Here is a 21,425-nt window from a genome sequence, read left to right on the forward strand (position 1 = left end):
TCAGGAAATGTTCACAGTATATCTGATAATATTTGTTCTTCTGGAGAAAGTTTGATTTGTTTTATTTCGGCTAGAATAAAAGCAGTTTTTAATTTTTTAATCACCATTTTAAGGTCAATATTTTTAGTTATATTTGTTTTCAGTAGTCTACAGAACAAACCATCATTATACAATAACTTGCCTAATTACCCTAACCTGCCTAGTTACCCTAATTAACCTAGTTAAGCCTTTAAATGTCACTGTAAGCTGTATAGAAGTGTCTTGAAGAATATCTAGTCTAATATTATTTACTGTCATCATGACAAAGATAAAATAAATCCGTGATTAGAGATGAGTTATTAAAACTATTATGATTAGAAATGTGTTGAATAATTCAGGGGGCGAATAATTCTGACTTTAACTGTATATAAGCAATATCACATTCATAGCAGTGCGATATGGCTGTAAATCGGCACTGGTGGGAGGCATGCTTTGGCTCGAGGCTGTAGGCTGACTACCTTAGTGTCCCACCAGTGACAATTTACAGGCATATCACACTGCTACGAGTGTGATATTACATTTGTACAACAGTTCGACAAATTAATCTTGTAAATAAAAAAGAAAATCAAACACGGAGAGTTTAAAAAATTCTATGAGGAACTACTTCCTTCCACTGTTCATTCATATCTGCAGCTGACGTTAGAACAGCAGAAACTGTCGCTACTTAACAAACGTCACTTTAGAGCTAGTGTTTGAATGATTCTCTAGCGTCATGTCTCAAATGATGAAAAGCCTAAAAAGCCTCAAAAGCACATGATGCTGTCCAACAGCTGCGATATTTGTCAAATTGTAGAGAGTTTAATGATCTGCTGTCACTCTATGTGGGCGGAGTAATACAGAAGGGTGAAGAGGCTGTACGAGTGCTGATATTACTTTAATATCTCACGGCTATCAGCCAATCAGACTCGAGAACCAGACAGAACTGTTGTATATATATATATACATATATACATACAACAGTTCTGTCTCTCTCTCTCTCTATATATATATAAAACGAAAGGCTTTTAGTTTGTTATATTAATACACACAAATACATTTTGTCATATACTAATGAACTAAAAAAAGCTAGTTTATCCAAGCATGGTTTAATATTTAATAATTAAGCTTATTCTAATAAACTAGATGATTCTATAACTCTAATAAACAAGAGTGCTTATATCAAAATAGCCTTCTTAAATCTGTATTATTTGAAGAATTATCCCCACGTTTGACCCCTAAAGTTACCTTCCCTTCCAGCCGTGGGGTGTAAACTCGAACTTGTGCCCCAGCGCTTGCCAGATTCATCCCCGAAAGTCGCCATGAGCTGAAACCCAGTTGCTTTGGCCTGTTGCTTGTTGCAGCATGAGCTCGTGTCAGAATTAATGCGATGAAATCGTCTGCTGAGAATGACCACATTTCCCCTAATGAGAAAGAGCAATAGCGCAGGACTAGCTGGAGCCCCAGAGGATTAGCATGTCGCCACTGTCAAAGGAAAAGCAGAGGCTCTTTGGAAACCAAATTAAATTCCAGCAGATGTAAAGCCTTTTGGTGTTGTTGATGCAGCTTTTTTGCGTAGCTTTTAGCTTTAGCTTTTAGCATGTAAAGTAAAAACAAACAAAATCAATTACGCAGATTTCTAAATTGATGCTTTTTTTGACAGTGGCGATGCTATATTATTTATTTTTTACTATTCAAAGATCTACACCTCTGCAGTAATGTCTATGCTAATATACACCAACTTTCCACGTTTTTTATGGCTGTTTGGACCAATCAGAATCTCTGCTTTGCTTCTGTTGGACCAATCAGAAACAGCTCACCAAGTACTGTTTTTCTCCCAACAGGCTAATTGTCATAATTTTCCCAGGTAAGACCAAATTAATCTTCTACTTTGGCTTTGACATCACACACTGTTCAAACACTGGGGGGAAATGAGGAGGTGGAAAATGCTAATCGATTGTTTGTGGCCATTAATCACAAATCTCACTACCTGACGACAATCCCACAATGCCACTCTGATGTAGTTTAGTAGCCAAAGTGCATGCTGTGAAAACAAAACACCCAAAAGGAACTTTGTTTTGACCTTTTTTTTCTTTCGAAACAACATCACGTCAGTTTATTCATCAATTACAAATATAGTTTATTTATGGGTATTCAATAGAGGCTAGTCATGATGTTAACGCTAAAAGAGTTATTATTATAGTTATGTTTGATGTCAATACATAATTATTATATTTATCATTCTTGGTGTGAATGCTAAAATAGATATTGCTAAAGTTGTCATTTTTAGCGCAAATGCTAATATCTAATCTAATGCTAATATCTTTATTATAATTAATGCATTTGTAGTCGAAATTAACGCAGTAATTGTTGTAGTTACAGTAATTGGTTTGTGTCGTAATATAGCTATTCTTAATAGTTTTCATTATTAGTATGAACACAAAAATAGTTACTGTTACAGTTGCCGTTCTTGATATTAATTTCGTTATCGTTCTTGGTATGAATGCAAATAGTTATTGTTATAGTTATTTTTAATGTCAATATATATCATTATTATGCTTATCGTTCTTGATGTGAATGCTAACTATAGACATCGTTAAAGTTGTATTTTTTATCACAAATGCTAATATCTTTATTATCGTTAATGTTTTTGTAGTCGAACATTAACGCAGTTATTGTTATAGTTACCGTCATTGGTTTGTATCGTAATATAGCTATTCTTATAGTTGTCATTATTAGTATGAACACAAATAGTTAATATTACAGTTGCCGTTCTTGATGTTAATTTCGTTATCGTTCTTGGTATAAATGCAAACAGTTATTTTTATAGTTATTTTTAATGTCAATATATATAATTATTATGTTTATCATTCTTCATGAGATTGCTAATATAGTTAGAGCTATGGTTATCTTTCTTGATGTGAATTCTCATAAAGTTACTGTTGTAGTTTTCAATATAGTTACCATTTTTATTGCGAACAATAATAGTTAGCGTTGTGGTTATTCTACATGTAAATGCAGATATGGTTATAGCTACGTTATCGTTCTTGATGTGAATTCTCCTACAGTTACTATTGTAGTTTTCAATATAGTTACCATTTTTATTGCAAACAATAATAGTTATTGTTGTGTTTATTCTTAACGTGAATGCTAATATAATTAGGGTTATGGTTATCTTTCTTGATGTGAATGCTAGTATAGTAACTATTGTCGTGTCCCTTATAGTTACCATTTTTTATTGCGAACAATAATTGTTATTGTTATTCTTAACGTGAATGCTTAAATAGTTATAGTTATTGTTATAATTTATGATGTGAATGATAATAAAGTTATAGTTATCGTTCTCGAAGTAAATGCTAATATAATTATGGTGAATTCTGTGTTATGGTTATTCTTGATGTGAATTATAATAGAGTTATAGTTATCGTTCTTGATGTGAATGCTAATATAATAATCGTAACGGTTATCGTTCTTGATGTGAATGCTAATATAATAATCGTAACGGTTATCGTTCTTGATGTGAATGCTTATATAATAATCGTAACGGTTATCGTTCTTGATGTGAATGCTAATATAATAATCTTAACGGTTATCGTTCTTGATGTGAATGCTAATATAATAATCGTAACGGTTATCGTTCTTGATGTGAATGCTAATATAATAATCGTAACGGTTATTGTTCTTGATGTGAATGCTAATATAATAATCGTAACTGTTATCGTTCTTGATGTGAATGCTAATATAATAATCGGAATGGTTATTGTTCTTGATGTGAATGCTAATATAATAATCGTAATGGTTATTGTTCTTGATGTGAATGCTAATATAATAATCGTAACGGTTATCGTTCTTGATGTGAATGCTAATATAATAATCGTAATGGTTATTTTTCTTCATGTAAATGCTAATATAATAATTGTAACAGTTATCGTTCTTTATGTAAATGCTAATATAATAATCGTAACGGTTATCGTTCTTGATGTGAATGCTAATATAATAATCGTAATGGTTATTGTTCTTGATGTGAATGCTAATATAATAATCGTAACGGTTATTGTTCTTGATGTGAATGCTAATATAATAATCGTAACGGTTATCGTTCTTGATGTGAATGCTAATATAATAATCGTAACGGTTATTGTTCTTGATGTGAATGCTAATATAATAATTGTAACGGTTATCGTTCTTGATGTGAATGCTAATATAATAATCGTAACGGTTATTGTTCTTGATGTGAATGCTAATATAATAATTGTAACGGTTATCGTTCTTCATGTGAATGCTAATATAATAATCGTAACGGTTATCGTTCTTTATGTGAATGCTAATATAATAATCGTAACGGTTATCGTTCTTGATGTGAATGCTAATATAATAATCGTAACGGTTATCGTTCTTTATGTGAATGCTAATATAATAATCGTAACGGTTATCGTTCTTTATGTGAATGCTAATATAATAATCGTAACGGTTATTGTTCTTGATGTAAATGCTAATATAATAATCGTAATGGTTATTGTTCTTGATGTGGTTGCTAATATAATAATCGTAATGGTTATTGTTCTTGATGTGAATGCTAATATAATAATCGTAACGGTTATCGTTCTTGATGTGAATGCTAATATAATAATCGTAATGGTTATTTTTCTTCATGTAAATGCTAATATAATAATTGTAACAGTTATCGTTCTTTATGTAAATGCTAATATAATAATCGTAACGGTTATCGTTCTTGATGTGAATGCTAATATAATAATCGTAATGGTTATTGTTCTTGATGTGAATGCTAATATAATAATCATAACGGTTATTGTTCTTGATGTGAATGCTAATATAATAATCGTAACGGTTATCGTTCTTGATGTGAATGCTAATATAATAATCGTAACGGTTATTGTTCTTGATGTGAATGCTAATATAATAATTGTAACGGTTATCGTTCTTCATGTGAATGCTAATATAATAATCGTAACGGTTATCGTTCTTGATGTGAATGCTAATATAATAATCGTAACGGTTATTGTTCTTGATGTGAATGCTAATATAATAATTGTAACGGTTATCGTTCTTCATGTGAATGCTAATATAATAATCGTAACGGTTATCGTTCTTTATGTGAATGCTAATATAATAATCGTAACGGTTATCGTTCTTGATGTGAATGCTAATATAATAATCGTAACGGTTATCGTTCTTTATGTGAATGCTAATATAATAATCGTAACGGTTATCGTTCTTTATGTGAATGCTAATATAATAATCGTAACGGTTATTGTTCTTGATGTAAATGCTAATATAATAATCGTAATGGTTATTGTTCTTGATGTGGTTGCTAATATAATAATCGTAATGGTTATTGTTCTTGATGTGAATGCTAATATAATAATCGTAACGGTTATCGTTCTTGATGTGAATGCTAATATAATAATCGTAATGGTTATTTTTCTTCATGTAAATGCTAATATAATAATTGTAACAGTTATCGTTCTTTATGTAAATGCTAATATAATAATCGTAACGGTTATCGTTCTTGATGTGAATGCTAATATAATAATCGTAATGGTTATTGTTCTTGATGTGAATGCTAATATAATAATCATAACGGTTATTGTTCTTGATGTGAATGCTAATATAATAATCGTAACGGTTATCGTTCTTGATGTGAATGCTAATATAATAATCGTAACGGTTATTGTTCTTGATGTGAATGCTAATATAATAATTGTAACGGTTATCGTTCTTCATGTGAATGCTAATATAATAATCGTAACGGTTATCGTTCTTGATGTGAATGCTAATATAATAATCGTAACGGTTATTGTTCTTGATGTGAATGCTAATATAATAATTGTAACGGTTATCGTTCTTCATGTGAATGCTAATATAATAATCGTAACGGTTATCGTTCTTTATGTGAATGCTAATATAATAATCGTAACGGTTATCGTTCTTGATGTGAATGCTAATATAATAATCGTAACGGTTATCGTTCTTTATGTGAATGCTAATATAATAATCGTAACGGTTATCGTTCTTTATGTGAATGCTAATATAATAATCGTAACGGTTATTGTTCTTGATGTAAATGCTAATATAATAATCGTAATGGTTATTGTTCTTGATGTGGTTGCTAATATAGTTATAATTATGATTATCATTCTTGATGTGAACTTTTTTATACAGATTTTTTGTTTCGTTTCGTTTTTATAGGGCATTATATTAGTTATCATTGGGCTTTTCAATATAGTTACCAATTTTATTATGAACAATAATAGTTATCGTAATCATCACAGCTATCACAATTTCATGTAACTATAGCAATAATTAAATGTAATAATTACTGTATATACAAACCAACAACAATAGCTATATCATTCTTACATGACACCCAATTATCTCTACTATCTAGAAGAAACTGCTGAGATTTTTAAGCGTCGATATTATTTGCAGATCCAGAGGAGTTTGGCCCATCTACATGCAGTGAGCGTTTTCCATATTTAATGTTTCCAAGAAGCCAAAGAGTGCCGAGCTGCGCATAGTTACGAGACGGTGAACTCAACTGTCAGTGGTAATCAGAAGACACGTGGAAGATCCAAAGCTTCAAACGCGAGTCCCACTGCTCAATTCCCCACGCGCCACCATGATGGCATGGCAGACTCCACCGCAGGTCCCCAAAGAGCCCTGAACCATCTGTGTCGGCCTTCTCTGTTCCCTCTCTCTCTCTCTCTCTCACAGTCTCCATATAACACACTCTGACTCTCTAAATTATTTTTTATGGATATGTATGTATATGAATGTGCTGGACCCTGAAATGTCTGACACCCAAGAGAATAGACCCTAAAAGCTATTGAGCCGCGATGGTAATGCCAAGAGCGGGCTGCCATAATCATCGCCCTCATTCTTAACCATTTTGGTGGCACATGCAAATTCGGGGCTATTTGATATGCAAGTTTTATCAGTGAGGTCGAACGGCGCTGGAAGAACGAAAAACATTTTGACGTCAAGTAAAATTGACGTTTTGCGCAACTGTAATTGGTTATTGAGGTATAAATAAATCACGATGCAAAACTTAAACACAACCAGTATACAGTGTGCCAAAATGCTGGGTTCCACACAATCGTTCTGTCAGGACAACATTTTTACAAATTTAAGTGGATTGAACACAAAACAATTAAGATGTTTCAAGAAAACCTCAGGAATTGTGTTGTTGCAGCTCATTTTAATTAAGTAGCTTGAACAAACAGCAAACAAGTCATGTTTTGAGGGTAGTGTTTATTAAATAAGATCATATTCAGTATCTTGTAACCCTCACAAAGAGAGTGTGTGTGGTTTTACAGGTGTGTTAATGACCCATGCTGTAATCTCAGCCTAATAAAGTAATATAAATGAGCACTATAAAATTTTTCTTCCGTTGTAATGATTAGCCAATGCAAACAGCCCGGAGGCTCAAATTCTAATCTCATATTGCTGATTTTCCTTTCCCGAAAGAATTTACAGCAATTAAATGCCCAGAGTTGGTTTATTTTCAGCGCGGTTAAAAACGGTAAATAACTCGTAATAAGTTCATGACATCTAGAAGAATTTCCAGTGTTGTTTGTTGGGAATTGTTGTTTCAGAATGTGGAATTGCCAATAGTTTTTGTTCATGTAAACAGTTTTTGGATATTGATACAAATAATTATCATGTTTTATTCTATTCTTACACAATTATCACAATATTTAACACAATTGTAATGCTATTATTTATATTTAATGTTATATTTAAATTTATATTTAATTATTTATTTTTATATTTAGTGTTGTGATATATTTACATAAAACAGTGTTTAATCGTTCTTACATTAATATTGCATTCTGCAACACAATGTCATGCTGTTGTGTAAAGTTACAACATTGCTGTTTAAGAACAATTTAAAAGCTGTTAATACACATAAAATCATTAATACACAGCTCATGCATTATATAACATAGTTTAACATCAGCATAACTTAAACAATATTGTTTGTAGTGTTTGCGTTACTCACTTGTTGCATTTATGAACACTATTTTCCATAAACTCACTGTTACACAATTGTTGTTACACAACATAACGTAAACGATATTGTTTGACGAGTTTGCGTTACTCAGCTGTTGCATTATGCAATGTTATATGAACACTAATTTCCGTAAAATCACTGTTACGAAATTGTTGCGTTACAGAACATAAATTAAACAATATTTTTGAAGAGTTTTTTGTACTCAGTTGTTGCATTACACAACATTATATGAGCGTATGAATGTTATATGAACATTATTTTCTGTAAAGTCACTGTTAACGAAGTTTTTCCACTACATAACATAACGCAATATTGTTTGTGCAACTCAGTTGCTGCATTACGCAATGTTATATGAACACTATTTTCCATAAAGTCAGTTACTATGTTTTTGCATTACACATTATAATGTAAACAATATTTTTTTTTGTAAAGTTGACGTTTTTCAATTGTTGGATTACATAATGTTATATGAACACTATTTTCTGTGATATCACTAAGTTGTTACACTACACAACATAAATAAACTATATTGTTTGTAGAGTTTGCGTTACTCACTTGTTGCAATACACAACATTATATGAACACTTTTTTGTGTTACTCAGAGTTTGCGTTACTCAGTTGTTGCATTACGCAACGTTACGTGAACACTTTTCCGTAAGTCAATGTTAGGAAATTGTTGCGTTACACAATATAACTTAAACAATATTGTTTTTAAAGTTTGCGTTACTCAGTTGTTGCATTACACAACATTATATGATCACTATTTTTCGTAAAGTCACTGTTACGAAGTCGTTGAATTACACAACATCACTTAAACGATAATGTTAGTAGAGTTTGATATTGTTTTTGTTTGTCAGTTGTTGCGTTATGCATTGGTAAATTTCCGTAAAGTCAGTGTAACTACGTTTTTGCACTACACAACTTAAACAATATTGTTTGTAGAGTTAGAGTCAGCACTATTTTCTGTGAAGTCACTGTTATGAAGATGTTGAATTACACAACATAACTTAAACTTTCTTTGTGGAGTTTGCGTTACTCAGTTATTGCATTACGCATTGTTATATGAACAATATTTTCCGTAAAGTCACTGTTACTACATTTTTGCACCACACAACATAACTTAAACAATATTATTTGTGACATTTGCTTTGCATCACATACCATTATATGAACACCATTTTCCATAGTCACTGTTAGTAAGTTGTTGTATTACACAGCATAGCATAGAGTCGGTGTTACTCAGTCGTCGCATTAAACACTGTAATGTAAAGACAGTTTGAGTTTGTAAAGTAGTGGTCACGCTATGCAGCTTAATTAAAGTGCTAATGTAATTAAAGTGAGTGTTAGCCAATTGTTGCATTATGCAATATACTTTCAACACTATTCTTCATAAATTTGTAAAGCCACAGAGTTGTTTACTTATCCAACATAAACTAAACACTTCATAACAGTCGCTCAGTAGTTCTCTTATATTTAATCTCAATTAAAGCCACTAATATTAGTCTAATATTACGCAATGCAGTATGGATTCAAGAACACATCCACCTCTTTTTGATTTTCCTCCATTTATATTTGATGTTTTGTTGTCTGAAGCACATCTCCAATGCTCCTCCCTTCCCGCGAGGACTGTAGATGTTAGACAAGAGGCATTAGGACAGTGTGCGCCGCTCTATAGATATACTGCGGTAGGTCAGGGGGATTGTAATGACTCCTGCCTGAACTTTGATTATGTGAAGAAATGTGAAATAGATGCCGCAGACACCGCAGCCGGTGGGGGAATACGATCTTTAAAAGGGGTCGCGTGACCTTTCCTTGTGTTTCCCATCCCTTTCAGCTCTAACTGTCAAATATCACAGGCAGCCGTCTAAAAAAATAAGCGTATCACTTTGTATAATACAGGTGAGTCCGTGTGTGTAGATTAGGTCAACCTTGTCTGAGCGGTCTAACTCCTATTATGTGTATTACAATGCAGTTATATGTTTGTTTGCATACTGAGAGCACTTTCCTCGATCCGCATTCATCAAGGCCACATTTCTGAATAGATGGCACTCAGAGTGACATTTAACTCAAATACTAAAGGGTCTACTGACACTTAAAGGCCACAATGATCTCTCTACTTGGTAACCTTTACTTTTAAACATTTAGAGGTTCATTTACATGCAAAATAGCAGGAAAAAGCAGCCGTGGATAAGCGCTGTAATTTGAGACCGGAGTCATTTAGTTACACCGAGTTTCTGCAAACACATCAGCGGCAGCTTGTGAAGGTCACGCTGTTATGACTGGAGACATTTGAGGGCTTCTTACGTAAGGCTTATGCGATATTCATCTGCTTTTTTAATTTAGAGTTGCTCTTTCATCACATAATGAACACAGTTGTTTACGTTATGAGAGTTTAACTTGCTGATACTTTGGGGGGTTTTCAGATCCACTTATTGTGTGTATTAAAGTATAGCAATTCCCTCGAGACCACCTGGCAAACACCCAGAACACACAGTAACTAAGAAACCAGTCATCAACATCTGAAATGAGAAAGCCGCTTTCTAGAACACCCTAGCAACCAACTAGAAACCACTCAAAATAGCATAGCAACTACCTGGAACAACCTGGCAAAAACTCGCAACGCTAGTAAATGAATACACAAGCAACCATGTAAAAGCATTTCAATCACTGTACTGTAGCAACATGTCAGAACACCTTAGCTGTTTGGAAGCAGCTAGAAACTGTTAAAGCACTCTAGCAACAACCTAGAGCATCTCACGGTAGCAACCACCCAATACACCCTCTCAAACAACCTCTCAGAATACCCTTGCAACCATGTAGGAGTCTCTCAAAAACCCCAATGACAACCTAGCAACCAGCTACCCGGAGCAACCTCTCAGAATACTCTAACAACCACATAGAAGGCCCCCAAAACATCCAACCAACCACCTGAAACATTCTAGAAGCGTCTAGCAACCAACTAATAACCCTTTAAAACATTGTATCAACTGCCTATGACACCTTATATAGAATGCTGTAGTAACTGCTTAGCAACCAGCTACAGAAAGCACCCTAACAACCACACAGAACACACAGACAGCTACCCAAACACTGAAGCCAACTTTCAAATCTCTACTGTAAATGCCCTAGCAACCAACCAGGACACCCTAGCGATCTCTTTTGGATAGCGACTATGCAAAATACCCTTAAAACACACCTAAAGAAATCACCTAAAGAAACCAGTCACCCATGCACACCTTAACATCCACTTAGAACACCACTGCAACAACCCAAAATACCCTAGCAACCTTTCAGGACACTCTAACAACCATCTTGTAACTTCTCATAACATCCCAACAACCACCCAGAACATTCAAGCAGCTTACTAAGAAGAACACACCCTACAACCAACTGGCAAACTTTCTTAACACCTTATCAACTACTATCCACCTCACCGAGCACCCTAGCAACCACCTTCCAAAAACATTGTTGCAACCATGAAGTAACCAATAATTAATAGCACCTTCTCAACAACCAAGAACATCCTAGCAACCTCTCTAAGCTTCCTAGCAACCCCCTACCAAAAACATCCTAGCAACCATGAAGTAACCAACTGTACAGATCACCCTAGCAACAAACCAGGACACGCTAGCAATATCCCTGAATACCATAGCAACTATACAACAACCCCTTAAAACACATTAGCAATCACCTAAAAAAAACAGTTACCCAGGAACAACCTAACATCCACTTAGAAGACCAAGGCAACTATCCAGAACACTATAGCAACCACACCAAAACACCATAGTAACCTCTCAAGACACCCGATTAACCACCTAGTAAATTCTCAAAACATCCTAACAACCACTCAGAACATTCAAGCAGCAACCTAAGAACACACCCTACATCCTACAAGCAACCTTTAATTACACCTTATTAACAAGAACACCCTAGCAACCTTTCTGAGCTTCCAAGCAACCATGAAGTAACTAACTACACAGATCACCCTAGCAACCAACCAGGACACCCTAGCAATATCCCTGAATACCATAGCAACTATGCAACAACCCCTTAAAACACATTAGCAATCACCTAAAGAAACCAGTTACCCGGAAACACCCTAACATCCACTTAGAACACCAAGGCAACTATCCAGAACACTATAGCAACCACTCAAAATACCCTAGCAACCTCTGAAGACACCATAACAACCACCTAGTAATTTCTCAAAACATCCTAACAATCACTTAGAACATTCGAGCAACTACCTAACAAGAAAACCTTTAATAACACCATTTCAACAACCAAGAACACCCTAGCAACCTCTCCAAGCCCCCTAGCAACCGCATACTAAAAACATCCTAGCAACCATGAAGTAACCAACGATACAGAACACCATATCTACCAACCAGGACACCCTAGCAATATCCCTGAATGCCATAGCAACTATGCAACAACCCCTTAAAACACATTAGCAACCACCTAAAGAAACCAGTTACCCGGAAACACCCTAACATCCACTTAGAACACCAAGGCAACTATCTAGAACACTATAGCAACCACTCAAAATACCCTAGCAACCTCTGAAGACACCATAACAACCACCTAGTAATTTCTCAGAACATCCTAACAATCACTCAGAACATTCGAGCAACTACCTAACAAGAACACCTTTAATAACACCATTTCAACAACTAAGAACACCCTAGCAACCTCTCCAAGCCCCCTAGCAACCACATACTAAAAACATCCTTCCAACCATGAAGTAACCAACTATACAGAACACCCTTGCTACCAGCCAGTGCACCCTAGCATTCTCCCTAAATACCAACTATGCAACAACCCCTTAAAACACATTAGCACTCACCTAAAGAAACCAGTTACCCAGAAACACCCTAATATCCTCTTAGAACACCAAGGCAACCATTCAGAACACTATAGCAACCACACAAAATACCTTAGCAACCTCTCAGGATAACCTAAACTAGTAACTTTTTAAAGTAACCTAACAACCACCCAGAAGATTTGAGCAGCTACCTTACACTCTCAGAAGTAAAGGTACGCGAGCTGTCACTGGGGTGGTCTTTTTTCTAAAGGTACAAATTTGATACCTAAAACGTCCTTATTAATACCTCAAGGGTACACATTAGTACCCTAAAAGTACAAAAGTGTTCCTCTTAAAATTTTAGGTACTGATATATACTGTTGAGGCACCAATATGGACCCTTCAAATACAAATGTGGAACTTTTGAAAAGGTACCACCCCAATGACAGCTTGCATACATTTATTTTTGAGAGTGTAGAACACACCCTACAACAAATTAGCAACCTTTAATGGCACCTTATAACATCCAAGTACAACCTAGCAACCTCTCCGAGCACCCTAGCAACCACCTACCAAAAACATCCTAGCGACCATGAAGTAACTAACTCTGTATTTTCCTCAGTGAGAGTGTTTTAGTTTTGTCAGTATTTCACTCGCTGTAATATTTGGTTTGTTGACGTTTTTTTTTTCTCTGTTCCATACCCGAAAACCATCCTGTCAGTCTCTCAGGCAAGAATCTGTGTAGTTTAGTGTGAAACAAGTAAGAAATGTTAAATAAAAAAAAGAAATCTCTCATCTGTCTCTCCACTCAGGTCCGGCCGCTAAGAAGAAATACGTGAGCTACAATGACCTTGTGATCTGAGGGCCTCCATCATAGGAGGAAGGTGATTGGTGATGATGATGACGGAGCTTCCTGGTTTCTCTCGGTAAAGCTGGAAAAAAAAGGCTTTAGGTGTCCCTCTTTCTATCTGTCTTTTGTCCAAGGGTCAGGACAGCGATTGGGCCCAACGACAGAGGATATCAGTTGATTTTCGACACCTTCACGAGAATAAAAAGCCTAAAAAATTTAAATAATTGACGTATAAAAGAACTTCAACAGAAGGAAATATGTTTCGTTGTCGTTGTTTTTTTGTTTGTTTGTTTTTTTTCCCCCCAGTGAAGGCACAACACGACTGATCCACAGTCAGTCAATGATTGAGGTTGCACTTGCGTGATGGACCTTCAACGAGGCGTTTTCGTTCATCGCAAACGTTTTATTCAGGGCGCTGGAATGCCGGGCCGAAAGGTCCTTCTCATCTTTACATGTACTTCCAAACTGCAAGTTTTTTCAGATTTTCAGTGCCAGTTTGTGTGGTTCTTTCAGCTTTTCGGTTTGCCGTTGGGATTTTTACGTTACGTTTACGTTACGTTTACGTTACGTTTGCGCTTTTTTTCTTGGATGCACATTGTATTAAAGCCATATTCTTCTCTATGAGATCGCATTCCTGAAATACTTCACACTGTTTTTTAAGGAAGTCCATTTATTTCATTTTTTTCGAATCAGCGTCATGTTTTTTCGGCATCCCCATCAGGTTTGTAGACCATCGACTGTGTTTTGGTGACTTTGAGAGACGTTGCATTGGTTTACATTGACTCCAGCCCTGGTTACGATGGTGTTTGCGAATGTTTTATTTTATTTTCTTGGAAAAAAAGAAAGTGTTCACGTAGCAGTTGTCAATGCATGCTTGATATGTTCGATGTTGAAGTAAATGGAAATTTTCACCACGGTTCTCTCACACTGGCCTGTTTACCGAGAATTTCATGATTTTGCTCCCTTTTTTTCCCCCTTAAGCACTTCCTCATGAATTCACTCACTCAAGGCAGAATATGGCTTTAATTTGTCTTGGAATTTTTAAACTGCCCCTGGGAACTTCTGGAGAAATTGTGCAAAAGATATGAATATATATTTAAAAAAATATATGAAAAAAATAATAAAAATAAAAAGCATGTATGTTTTCTACTGTTTGTACTAAGTATATTCATGTTGCCCTTGCTGCTTATGTGCTGATATTGTGGAAGATTTTTATGTTTGGCCACTCATGCAACTATACTGTGGTGTTGTCCAAGAATGTACCAACATGAAATAAACCATTTGGTTATTTTTTGCTACTATTTATTATTATTATTATTATTATTATTATTAGTGTCAAATTGGCTTGTGGTCCTCAATTTAAATTAAGTTTTGTTTCAAATATAAGCCATCACTCCAGAAATTGTATATTATATTATATTATATTATATTATATTATATTATATTATATTATATTATATTATATTATATTATATTATATTATATTATATTATGTGTGCTTGCAGTTTTAGGTAGCTTTTTAAAATATACAACAATGCAATCATATTTTTATTAATTTTTTTATTAATCTTTATTCTTAGTGCATTATTTAATTCATATATCATTTTACGCAGGTAAGTGTGTTATGCTTATGATTTATAGGTTGGGTAAATTGCAGTATTTACAGCAGTTTTTTTTTTTTTTTGTAAAAGCTACAAATTACTGTAGTATTAAATACAGAGAAAGGTCTGACTCTGCTTAGACTAAATTCTGGTCACTGAACCTTCAATAATGTCCAGTATAGAATATGTGCTCATGCTGCAGTGAAAACAGAATGAATATTGTGTCTGACTCCATCATGAGCTTGGAGGACTGCATCCATACATCTCTGCACTGACTCAAATCACTGATTAATAAAGTCATCTGGAATGGCAAAGAAAGCCTTCTTGCAGGACTCCCAGAGTTCATCAAGAGTCTTTGTGTTCATCTTCAAAGCCTCCTCCTCCATCTTACCCCAGACATGCTCAATAATGTTCATTTTGGTGACTGGGCTGGCCAATCCTGGAGCAGCTTGACCTTCTCTGCTTTCAGGAGCTTTGATGTGGAGGCTGAAGTATGAGAAGGAGCGCTATCCTGCTGGAGAATTGTCCCTCTCCTGTGGTTTGTAATGTAATGGGCAGCACAAATGTCTTGATACCTCAGGCTGTTGATGTTGATCATCCACTCTGCAGATCTCTCCCACGCCCCCATACTGAATGTAACCCCAAACCATGATTTCTCCTTCACCAAACTTGACTGATTTCTGTGAGAATCTTGGTCCGTGTGGGTTCCAGTAGGTCTTCTGCAGTATTTGTGATGATTGAGATGCAGATCAACAGATGATTCAGCAGAGAAATCCACCTTCTGACACTTTTACAAATAATCAACTAGAAGTCAAATTATTATTTGCTCTTACAACTGGGATTGACGACAAGACTTTTGTTAGGTAGTGTTTACCCTATATCCTACAGTATTGGGTAATTTATTTATATTAATATATTTGTTCCATTACCATAGGAACAAATCTTTTAAGTATGAAGTAATAAAACAAATAAATTACTTTACTACAGTATACAGTATAATATAGTATAGTATAGTAGTTCAAAAACTCTATATAAATTACTATATGATGCTTTCATGTGTGTATATTATATATAGAACAAGCTTTTAAAGAGTATTAAACTAATTATAGATCATCAATAAAATGCTTGCTAATATAAAACTGGAACTTATACCATTATATAATTATTTTTGAATGCCTGTCATTGGATACTGTGTAATAGTTGTTATTGGTTGTTGTTGTTTATTTATGATGCAATTCTTGCACTTAGAATTGACAAATAATCACAGAAACACATATCTGATATTAATATGGTCATAAGAAACATCTATAAATGCTAGTTAACCTTCACAAAACATTGCAGGAACATTCCCAGCTAACTAAGATGTTGCTTTAAACAAAACCCTGCTGAAAAATCCAGCTTAAACCAGCCTAGCCTGGTTGGCTGTTTTTAGCTGGTTGACCAGGCTGGTTTTAGAGGGGTTTTGGCCATTTCCAGGCTGGTTTTAGATGGTCAGGCTAGAAAATGACCAGCTAAAACCAACTTGATCAGCCTGGTTTAAGCTGGACATAGCTGGTTTTAGATGGTCATTTTCCAGCCTGACCAGCTAAAACTAGGCTGGAAGTGGCCAAAACCCCTCTAAAACCAGCCTGGTCAACCAGCTAAAACCAGCCAACCAGCCTAGGCTGGTTTAAGCTGTTTTTTTTCAGCAGGGAAAAGAGTGTATTTTTAGTGACAGAAAAAGCCAGTAGATGCTAATCATGCTATGCTAACCAAATTCAGATTCTGTTCAGACTATGACTTGCGTAAGCCTTGTCTAATATAATCCCACATGGGCCGGGGATGGAAACCCTTGTGTTTAAGTTCCAGTGTTGAAAAGCATCTTGTGAATTATAAAGCGAGATGAAAGCAGCGTTTGATTGACGTTGCGTTCACGCGGTCGACAAGCCCTGCACCGTCAGCAGAAGCGCTTGTGTGCTGGAGGCTCAGGCCTGTCAGCCGATGACAGAGAAACGTCTTTCAGTCACAGCTGGAGAGAGAGAGAAAGAGGGAAACGTCTGAAGTGTCCTTAATTCTGAAGGAAGGAAATGTGTGACTTGCAAAACGCATTCGCTAAACCACTGTCACGGCTCAACCGTGTGCTAACGCTTCTTTGACTTGTTTACGCCGCAGCAAATGTCACGGCTCAGCATGCACCGAGGACTTTGATGCATTTGAGGACATTACACGTTCAATGAATAACACTGGTTGATATTTGCTAAGCTAGTCAGTTTGCAAAGCTAGCTAGTTTGCAAGTTCACTTGCAGGTTGCCATTTAATCATTCAGATACCATTTAGTACTCAAAACTTTTGCTGTGTTTGCAGGCTAATGGGATAATGATATGCTAATCAAGCTGTTTATTTATCTAGTGACCTGATAAACCAACAGGCAAAGGAGCTAGATGGGTTAAGACACAACATATCTACATGCTAACTAGAAAGCAAATCTACTACTCTTTAACCACTATGTTAGCAGGCTAATCGACTAATGGTATGTTAATTAAACAGTGTGTTTATCTAGCATAGTGATAAGCTAACAGGCTATGGAGTTAGCTGTATGTTAACAGCTAATGTATCTGTATGCTAACTAGAACACAGATATATTAGCAGTATTATAGTTAGCTTACTGATATATTAGCTGTTACAGCTAACTCCTTAGTATGTTAGCTGCATATTAACATCTAATATGCTAATTATAATACAGTAATAGTACTATTAACTGTATTTTATTCAGCTTACAGATATATTAGCTGTTACACAAAGCTAATTCCTTAGTCTGTTAGTTATTAACCGCTAATATACATGTATGCTGACTAGAAAGCAAATCTACTGCTGTTGGTTTGCAAGTTAGTTATCAGGTTGACAAAATTGCTTCAATTGCACATCTTAAATCTAACAAATGTTACATTTTAACAACATAACCCTACTGAAAATACCAGCTTAAACCAGCCTAGGCTGGTTGGCTGGTTTTAGCTGGTCGACCAGCCTGGTTTTAGAGGGGTTTTGGCCATTTCCAGGCTGGTTTGCAGTCATTACCAGCCTGGGTTAGCTTGTCAGGCTGGGAGATGACCAGCTAAAACCAGCTTGACCAGCCTAAGCAGGCTGGGTGCCCAGCCAAAACCAGCTATGTCCAGCTTAAACCAGGCTGGTCAGGCTGGTTTTAGCTGGATTTAGCTGGTCATTTTCCAGCCTGACAAGCTAACCCAGGCTGGTAATGACTGCAAACCAGCCTGGAAATGGCCAAAACCCCTCTAAAACCAGGCTGGTCAACCAGCTAAAACCAGCCAACCAGGCTAGGCTGGTTTAAGCTGGATTTTTCAGCAGTGAAACATTTAAAATAGCATTACATGTTAGTTATTTGTGTCAGTAGTTGTTAGGTCAGGCTAATTACACTAAAATATCTATAGTATCCTAGTATGCTAAGCTAATCTGTATGTAAATGTGACTGTTTTCAAGTTGGCACAATTACGCTTCTTAAAAAACTGACAGAACAACAAATGATACACTTAAAAAAGATTTATTGTGAACAAAATATTTAAAATAACATGTCATGTTAGTTTTTTGTGCCAGTCGTAGCTATGCCCCTGCTGAAAAAAATCAAGCTTAAACCAGCCTAGGCTGGTTGGCTGATTTTTGCTGGTCAACCAGGCTGATTTTAGAGGGGTTTCTGCTATTTCCAGCTTACCTGGTCAGGCTGGGAGATGACCAGCAAAAATCAGCTTGATAAGCCTAGCCAGGCTGGGAGCCCAGCCAAAACCAGCTATGCCCAGCTTAAACCAGACAGTTTAAGCTGTTTTTGGCTGGTTTTAGCTAAGACCAGGCTGGAAATAGTTAGTTATGGGTTACTAACTTGGCTGAGACTTGGCCCAGGTATGGTCCACGTTTGGCCCTTTTTCTGGAAGCCCTTTTTCTTGGTCCCGTCATATGTACTGTAATTCACTGTGAAAAAGCTGATTGTGTGGGCCAGAGCTGAGCCTTTGCCATGTGGGTGTACCCTATGTATGACAAGCTAACATGCTAATGAGTTAAATGTAGGTTTGTCTAACCATGGTTTATTCATATTAATGGCCTAATCAATTTAAATACAATGGAAGGCATAATGGCATACAGGTAAATAAGGACCAGTCAGGACCATAACAATTCATCCAATCAGAAAGAAGAGACTGTTTTCCATAAACCTTTAGCCTTGAATGTTCTTGAATACATTCAGTGGGTGATGTGAGACTATTGACTTTTTGATGCAAGGGAGCCAGTAAATGCTACCCAAAACTTTCATCTGAAGGAACAGAATGTGAAATGATCAAATTAATTATTCTCACAAAGGTTTAAAGGTGAAACCTGTGCATCTCTTTGATATGATATATATTTTTTACAAGGCCTTAAACTAAGCTAAATCTTTTGAATAAGTTTCAAGGTGATTTTGACTTAGTATGTCATCGTTTAGACTTTTTATGTCTAACAATTATGACTTTTAAAGTCATAATTTTAGCTCAAATACGTGCAAAATTTTTTTGCCTATAATTTGGATTCAGTATGTCATAATTAGGACTTTTGAAGTCAGTCATAATTTCGAGTTGTGTCATAATTATATCTTTATAACCTTATAATTTACATTTTTGAGTCATTATTTTAACTCCATTAAAATTACAGTGATTATTTTAACAAAGTAATCCTTATTGATTAAATTCTACATTTCTTCAATCATCTGATTTAAAGATGCCATAATTTCAACACTTCAACAGATTGTTTTTCTGTAATCACAGAAATTAGTCTTCATAGACACCCAGGTAGCAAAGTATTCTGGCCCAGATTTGGCATAAAGCTGGCGCAGCAGACATTCATCCGGCACTGGTATACAGCATGTGGGCCAAACATGGCCCGGGTTTGGCAGAGGTGGCACTGTCGTGAAGGTGGTACACAAGACATGAGCCAGAAGTCAATTAAAGTATTTGGCTCGGATGTTAAAAACTGATATGTGGGCCACGTAAGTTTGACCCACATTTAAAATACACTATACCAGATATGGTCTATGTTTAGCCCTTGTCTGGAAGCCAGACTTGGTCCAGTCATGTACTGTAGTTCACTGCAGCATCTGGTCCAAGTAAAAGTTGATTTTATTGGCCAGTGCTGCACCAGAGAAATTTTGCTATGCGGGATGGGACTAACAGACCCACATAGCAAAATATATCTGGCCCAGCTCTGGCTCACACAACCAGCTTTTGCTTGGCCCACATGCCACAGTGAATTACGGTACAGGACTGGACCAAGTCTGGCTACCAGACGAAGACCAAATATAGACCATTTATAGGTTATACACTTGGCTGAGACTTGACCCAGATATGGTTTATGGTCTACATACAAAAATGTGTTTTAAATGTGGGTCAAGATAGGCCAAACTTACAAGGCTCACATATCCATTATTAGCATCTGGGCCAAATACTACATTTGATTTCTGGCCCAAATCTGGACCACATGCTGTATGTCAGTGCCGGATAAAGGCCTGCTGTGCCAGCTTCATGTCAAATCTAAGCCAGAATTCTTTGCAACCTGGGTTGTTACCAGGCAGAATGGTAAGAACCTGGTCAAAACATCCAGCCAATCAGAACAGGGCAATATTGTTCCTTGACTGTGTATGAATAAGTTTGATTTTCAGTGCCAAACAATACCCATAACCTCCGTCTGAAGGAACAGAACATGAACATGATCACAATGATTATTCTCACAAAGGTTTGAAGGTAAAAAACCAATGAATCTCTTCATTTCCACCCAACGGGGTCTTAAACTACGCAAAATTGAGACCTAAAAGACAGACTTGGCCACAAATAGAGACAGCTTGGATCTGATGAGGTCTTTCCCTCTATCAAGTGAGGAATAGCAGGTGTCAATAGAGCCCAATTTATACGATCCACAGGAATGAAAGTTATTAACCTGCTTGCCGGGGATTGTGTATTTGCGTCTTGGCCTTTCCATTTGCCAGTGGGGGAGATGCTGGATATTGAGAGTCGACTCAGGACACATTGATCTATTTCAGCTGCATCTTAAGTAAGTATTTGACATTTCATCTCGGGCGTTTCTTTGCCCGCTGAGCCACACGTTTAACTC

General features: G+C 36.0%; 1 protein-coding gene across 2 annotated transcripts in view; it reads left to right on the plus strand.

Moving 5' to 3' along the window:
* The window catches only part of LOC130215510 (metabotropic glutamate receptor 7), a 288,980-nt gene extending 273,975 nt beyond the window's left edge, over positions 1-15,005 (plus strand). Inside the window, exons 10-11 of one of the 2 annotated variants that reach the window (XM_056447333.1) lie at positions 1,860-1,882; positions 13,667-15,005. In XM_056447333.1, the coding sequence (XP_056303308.1) occupies positions 1,860-1,864 (5 nt within the window). In that variant the 3' untranslated portion in view covers positions 1,865-1,882; positions 13,667-15,005. The remainder of the gene's footprint in view (positions 1-1,859; positions 1,883-13,666) is intronic. The other variant, XM_056447332.1, reaches the window with a different exon arrangement.
* The last annotated feature ends 6,420 nt before the right edge of the window (positions 15,006-21,425 follow it).

Source organism: Danio aesculapii, chromosome 22 (assembly GCF_903798145.1).
Source record: "Danio aesculapii chromosome 22, fDanAes4.1, whole genome shotgun sequence".
NCBI classification, from domain to species: domain Eukaryota; kingdom Metazoa; phylum Chordata; class Actinopteri; order Cypriniformes; family Danionidae; genus Danio; species Danio aesculapii.